The 6,581-nt window shown below is 52.0% G+C and overlaps 1 protein-coding gene across 1 annotated transcript; it reads right to left on the reverse strand.

The window, feature by feature from the left end:
- Positions 1–447: 447 nt before the first annotated feature.
- On the reverse strand, positions 448–6,139 carry LOC104546583 (opsin-5-like). Its single transcript, XM_010192005.1, has 5 exons — positions 6,052–6,139; positions 4,634–4,778; positions 4,088–4,215; positions 1,924–2,252; positions 448–1,116 (listed from the first exon to the last, which is right to left on the reverse strand). The coding sequence occupies exons 1-5, from the start codon at positions 6,137–6,139 to the stop codon at positions 448–450; spliced, it is 1,359 nt and encodes a 452-aa protein (XP_010190307.1).
- Positions 6,140–6,581: the final 442 nt, after the last annotated feature.

Here is a 6,581-nt window from a genome sequence, read left to right on the forward strand (position 1 = left end):
GATGGCAGTGGGTTCATGTTCGAATTGAGGGAGCGGGGTAACCCTTCCTATGCAGAGGGCAGCATCTTGAGAGGTATATAAAGATGGTCCATAATCCCAAGTGAGGTAGCTGAGCAGTGCAGTCCCACTCCCAGATGGAAGAGGATGTGGTCAGCGGGGGCTGCAGGAGCTGATGCTGGAGGTAGGACCCCCTTGGGGTTTCCTGACCCCAGCCTACCTGGTCAGGAACAGTTTCTTAAGACAACCAAGGTCCTACTTGGTCATCAGAGCACCAGGATGGAAAAACAAAGGCCAAGTGCCCCAGGAGCAAGCCGCAGGAAAAATCACACCCTGGACTTGCACCCTGGGCAGATTTCAGGCACCAGGGGTCTTTTTTTTCTTTTCGCAAGTGCAAAGATTAGGCTTAGAGTTGGTAGAGCCAAATCAGAGTGGGAGGCAAGGCTGGTCTTAAATTTTTGTCACGTCATCTGCAGAACATGCTGGGGACCCACTTGCCACAGAGGTGAGGGAAAAGTTGCGCTTGGGTTTTTCTTCCAGAGCACTGGTGGGACACAGCTGGGCACAGCGAAGGTCTTTCATGATATCTGATGGCAGTGCTTCCCCCACCATGTTCACAGTACCCAGGCCAGACCTTTTGCGAGTGACAAGCACCATCACTTGCACCGACCGCTTCAGCCCTGGCTGGCAGGCAGCTCCATCGGCCAGGATAGCCAGGGAGGCATGGCGGGGCAAGCGGCCAGGCACCAAGGAGGGGTTGTAACACTTGGGGTAGTTACTGAAACACTCAAAGGTGTCTTTGCAGTTCCTGCAAGCCCCAGGGTGGTCACCAAAACCAGAGGATGGGAAAGGCTGGAGTGCCTCGCTTGGGCAGCCACAACACAGGAAAGTGCGGATGGCCTGGAGGAGCACCATGTCTTTGGAGAGGAACTTGTGGAAGTTGGGCTTGAAAAGCAGGTACACCAGGGGGTTGTAGAGTGTTGAGGACTTGGCAAAGACTGCTGACAGCACGAAGGCCAGTGCTGGCACCTGGCTGGCATCGCCGAGCACTGCCCACAGGGCAACAATGGCGTAAGGGGTCCAGGCAGCCAGAAACCCCAGGCACACAGCAACACTCAGCTGGAAGAGAAAGAGATGGAGACAGCGGTGCTGTGAGCCTCCTGCGGCACGTGCAGGATGTCAACCCTGCCCAAAACTCAGCCATGTGCAATAGGACCCCGAGCTGTCACCGGGGGAAGGTGCTCAACCTCCTGGATTTGTTGCACTGGAGCAGCAGGGTGTCAGACATCAGGCAGCAACTCAGCACGTCCCAGCCTGGGCACATAAACCCACACCTGGTCCAGGCGACTCACACTCCATCCCACCTGGGAAACTCAAGAATTGCCTCCACCTGCAAAGCACCCAGTGGCCCGGCTGAGACCAGGCCAGCATCGGACTCCAGCAGCCCTTTGGCAGCACTCAAAATCCCTCCCACAACCTGTGTGCTGGCATGTAACCAACCAGGGGCTCTGGGAACAGGCCAGGTTCAGACCCCCTTCCTCTGAGCAGACATGAATGTTTCCTTCCAGGCCAGGCTTGCAAGCTGTTTTCTTTCAAGTTTGTTTTTTTTTAAAGGGTGTCCACGTTTGGTTTTTTTTGCATATCTTTAGTAAATTATAGTATTAGCTTGTAGTCTGGGGAACAATGACTCCTGCAAGCGCCTTTTATGATCCTTTCCAATGCAATTTAAAATGAAAACTCCTCCAACTGATGGCTTTAAATGAGGAGAAATGTGTTATTGCCCACACAGATACAAACAGCTGGAGAATTCACTGGGAGCAGCAGACAGCCTGGCAGAAGGGTCTCGCTGCATTTGCCTGCCTGTGAGGTGGTGGGCTGGGGCAGGGGGCACCCCGAGACCCCACAGCACCCAGAGTCCTTTCTTACCTTCACAACTAGGCTGTGCACACTGCGGGCTCTGCGCCGGGGGGACGTGTGCTGCCTGATGGCTCTCCGGGACACCAGCACCGTCCAGAGGATCAGTGAGTAGGAGATGAGGATGAGGAGGCAGGGGAGAAGGTAGCAGAAGATGAAGAGAGTGAGGATGTAGAGCGTGGTCTTCCTGCTTGAGGCTTTCCAGCTGATGCAGCAGGCTGTCCCATAGGGCTCGGGGCCATAGCTGCCCCACTCGGCCAAGGGGGCAGTGGCAAACATCAAGGCGTACACCCAGACACACAGCAGCAGCACTCCAGCGTGGCAAGGAGAGAACTTGTTGCCTGTGGCAGAGGGATCGGGGTGAGGAGGGCTTCTCGTGGGTGAAGGGGAGCAGAGAGAGGGGCTGTGACCCTGAGCTGCCTGCACCTCCATCACTGGGGACAAGGCCAGCCTCAGGGCAGGAGCTACTGTGCTCAGCATGGAGTGGGCAGAGCCATGCCAACGCTCAACCAGGGTCCTGGTACACAGAAGCATCCTTCTGTCCCCTTCGGTGGGCAGCCAGAGTAAGGAGCCAAGAGAAATGTAAGGGTTTGCCCCAATCCAGCCTCTCTCAGCTTTGGGAGGAGTCGCTGGGAGGTCACATGGCTGCTGGTGACACAGGGGGGATGCTGCACCCATGGCCCTATGAGCAGCCAGGAGGGAGGAGATTGCCTGGCTGCAGCACAGGGCAGGGAGAGCTGGCTCCAGCTCTGCTCAAAGCCATCCCAGACACTGCCATTTGACGGACCTTTTCATCTCTGGCAAACTGAAGCACAGAGGGAGGTGGGTTTTTTTCCTTTTTGTCCCATCCCCCATCAAATCTGAAACCCCCTGATCTTCTAAGAGCTCCGTATAAAGTGCTAAAACCTCAGTCATACACTGGAGTAACATCTTTCTTTGAAAATAAGCAATTAAAAGCACATTGAGATTAGCTATTTCCTCTCAGAAAAGGCTGGGGTGTCACAGGGAGATAAGCTCAGAATGCCAGGCTGCCAAGCACTGGCTCTTCTGGAGAGCAGAACCTGCATGGGTAAAAGCCACCTGCACCTGCGCTGACTTTTAACAGCCACCTTTTATCTTTATCTTTCCTTCCACCTTTCTAGTGATCTCCTGAGCCGTTGTGCTGGCATGTAACCAAGGTGACTCTGCTCCAGCATCGTCCTTGGGGCACCATCACCTGGTGGGGACAACACACGTTGGTGGCTGGCAACAGCCGCAGGCTTGGGGCAGATGGGCAGTGAGCCACAGGAGAGGGGCTGAGGATGCTCCCTGGGGTGCTGGACCGCAAATCAAAGCAATATCTTTGTTTTCCTATTTTATTTCTATTTTCAGTCTTTAATCCACAGTCTGGTCTATAGATACATGCTAGATGGAGGATTAGCAGCTGAGCTGAATAAATTAAGAAGAAACTCCAAATAAGAAGAACTGTAAATGCATAGGGGACATCCCTTGTCCTCTCACTTCCTCAGGTGCTCTCTGCAACCCATGCCCTCTAGAAAGAGCTGGTGCCCAGCTCAGAGCAGCAAACATTCACATTAGCTCTGCAGAGGAAGTCCAGCTGAAAATAGGGCTACAGAAGTGAGTTACACACTGCAAACCCAGCCCTCCTGTTTTAATTATTGCAGTGAATTAAATACATTTGACCTACAGCTCTTCCACCAGGGACAAGGGAAAGTGGCTCTTCCTTGTACTGCCAGAGATTGTGGCTTCCCAGACATGGATTCTGCTCTGGCCCAAGCTCAAGTCTGTGTGTGGACATTTGAAACCCTGTGACATACTGTAATACAGCAGCTGGGACCTTTCTACAGAGGGATGACAAATCCCTTGACACTTTCCTGGATTATGCTCCTGAGCCCTAGAGAGAAGTAGGTTCTGGAGGCAGGGATGGCTGAGATGCACACACAGGTCATGGGCACAGGGTGCCTGGGCCCCCCAGCTCCATGCAAGCGGAGAAGGGTGAATACAGAAGTAATAAAAGCCTCCAGAGTCTGCTGCATCCCTCTATTGACTGGAAATAGGTTGCCCTGGGGCAAAGCTTTTCCCAGAAGAGATTAATCTGGCCCGTAAGAGAAGAAAAAGGGTTATGTTAACAGAGAGGGGTGTAAGTACAGATCAGATAACGCAACCCAGCACCTACCATATGCTGGGTAACAGACCTTCAGGCAGCAAACCATGCTAAGCACCGTCAGGCTGGTGAGGCTGCACAGCCCAAACAAGACCCCACAAAAGGCGTAGAGGGTGCACACCGCCTGGTTGAATAGCCACCTGCAGGGGAAAGTCACAGGGTAAACCAAGTCCAAGAAAACGTGGGCAAAATCTTGTCCCTAATTTGTTTCCTGAGCATTCCAGCAACCAGCACAGATGGAGCCACAGGTGCAGGAGCGGCCCTGATCCATGCCGGCACACGCCGCCATGGTGTCTGCACCACACAGGTGCCATCTTAGAAACCCATCACCAAACCCATCTTACAGCACAAGGTTGTGTGATAAACTGGAGGGACAGCGAACAGTAACCCACCCTGCTGCGGGACAGACATCTGTGAGGTTACATGGTGCCCCAGTGCCTCCAGACTGACTCCTTGGGTGCCCCAGCAACCCCTGTCAGGGGTCTCCCCATTTCAGGACAAGGTTTGCAAACTGCACCCAGGGCCATCAGTCAGTGCAGAGCCACTTCCACAAGGTACCTGTGTGCAAAGAAGGAGGAGGTGGCCAAGGGGAAGAGTGTCACTGTCATGCTTAGGTCACTGACGGCCAGGTTGACAATGAAGAACTCGGCAGGCTTCAGCATGGATCTCTTCCGAAGTGAGTTCCCAGCAAGGGACATGATACCTGTGGAGAAGGCAGAGGAACGGTGCTGTATGTAACAGAGCCAGGATCCTCTTGAGATGTTTGGAAGCAAACACCGGAGATGTCTACAGAGGGTGGAAAGGGCTCCAGGCTTCTCTCTCTGGAGCAGGCTGAGCAGGGGAGCACATGGGACCTGCAGAGCTCTGCAGGCACAGCTGGAGCTGCTTTTTTATTTGATCCCTTTCCCCTCCTGAGACCCTACAGAGGCGTTTGGTAGGAGGGTAGTGATGGGATGAGACTGCAATGGACTCTGTGTGCAAGATCTGGTCAGAGTCACTTCTTCCAGCTGGAAGGAGCAAGGGGGAAACTTCCTTCCAGCTACATAAATAACAGGCGCTTTGTGCAATTGCTTTTCTGATGTGAGGCCAAGGAGCTGGGCCCCTTCACCTTTTTAATTTCTTCCTGGCGCTGCCGCTCGTGTGAGTCTGTGTTGTCCAATATCTTGGTAACAAAATAAACAAGAAGAAAGGCATTATGGAGATCAAGGAAAATCCAGACTAAACAAAAGAAGGCTCTTTGTTTGCTATTAGTGTATTTAAAACAACAGTGGTGATTAAAATTTTATAACAAGATGTTTCTCTCTTTTTAAATTACGTAATTCTTCTTTCATTGAAAAAAGGTTTCAATGTCCTCAGAAGGGAAGTCCTTGCTGTTCTTGGGCCAGGTTGGGTAGGACAAGAGTTTCTTCCTAATGGATTAGGCTGTAAATTTAATATATCATGGTAAGGACCGGCTTCCAAAGCCACTGAACAGCCAACACTAAAGTTCCTCTCAGGAACAGGATTCCCACACAAGACCTGGCCAAAACCAAGGCTTAGGAGCCATTGGAGGGCTGAGTACTGAGATGTTTGCCCTTGTTCCCAGCCTTACAAAGCATTTTTTCCCACAGAGCTGGTCTCACATCTGTACTGAGTACATTTTATCAGCTTTACTTTACTAACTCCTAGGAGCTGTAGATGCCTATAGGACCACTGGCAATCCCATTGGCAAGAAGGGTCATCTCCCTTAGGTTCCACATGCTTGCAGGCATGAAAAATTTCTAAAAGGAATTCTAGAAGGAGAGAGGGATGCAGTCACCAAGCTTTGGCCAGATCATGCTTTTGAGTAATGTGAGGAGAGTCAGTTTGATAATTTTACTGATGACTGAACACTACTGGAAGCATCAGAGACTGCAAAAGGCCTGAATGTCTCTGGCAGGCAGGCACCTGGGCTGCCTGCAGCAGGGACACAGGTATAACAGCCCGTCTTTCCTTACCAAAGACTAAATAGAGCGTGCCAAAAATCAGGTCTTCTCTCTCCGATAAGGTGGAGATGAACACCAAGGCATTGGATGTATTTCCCATCTGCAAAGGAAGAAACAAATAAAAGTGAGAGTGAATTTTGGCTAATGAAGGAGTGCTGGGCTTCCTTGGCTCCCAGGGGAGCTCTGTGACATGCTCCTGGCATGGATCTGTGACCAAGCCCCTTGGTCCCACCACTGCAGGAGGTGGCTTCATTACTGCTGTGTGCGGCACTGACCTAGTGGCTGGGCAGGGGGTGATAATGAGATCAGGTTGGCAATCTCACTTGATTACTATTTCTGCAATTACAGATTTTACTGATTAGCATTAGTCTTTGGAGCTAAATTTTCTTGGCAAGTCTTGGCCATGTGCTGATTGCAGCAGGCGCTGTGTGTTTGAACACAGGGACTGGCTGCTCAGAGATGGAGGCTTCATGTTCTGCGAAGTCCCCCCCCACCTCCAGGCTTGCCCCATCCTTCACATCCCTCCGCCTGTCCCTGTGTCC

This window comes from Mesitornis unicolor, unplaced genomic scaffold (assembly GCF_000695765.1).
Source record: "Mesitornis unicolor isolate BGI_N332 unplaced genomic scaffold, ASM69576v1 scaffold30549, whole genome shotgun sequence".
In the NCBI taxonomy this organism is placed as follows: Eukaryota; Metazoa; Chordata; class Aves; order Mesitornithiformes; family Mesitornithidae; genus Mesitornis; species Mesitornis unicolor.

Bases quoted from the DNA above. Each gene is read 5' to 3' on its own strand.
- LOC104546583 (XM_010192005.1), bottom strand. From the start codon at position 6,139: ATGGGAAATACATCCAATGCCTTGGTGTTCATCTCCACCTTATCGGAG. The intron at 4,779-6,051 runs GTAAGGAAAGAC...CCTTCTCCACAG, and splicing joins CACGCTCTATTTAGTCTTTG to GTATCATGTCCCTTGCTGGG. The intron at 2,253-4,087 runs GTAGGTGCTGGG...CCTCTGCCACAG, and splicing joins GGTCTGTTACCCAGCATATG to GCAACAAGTTCTCTCCTTGC.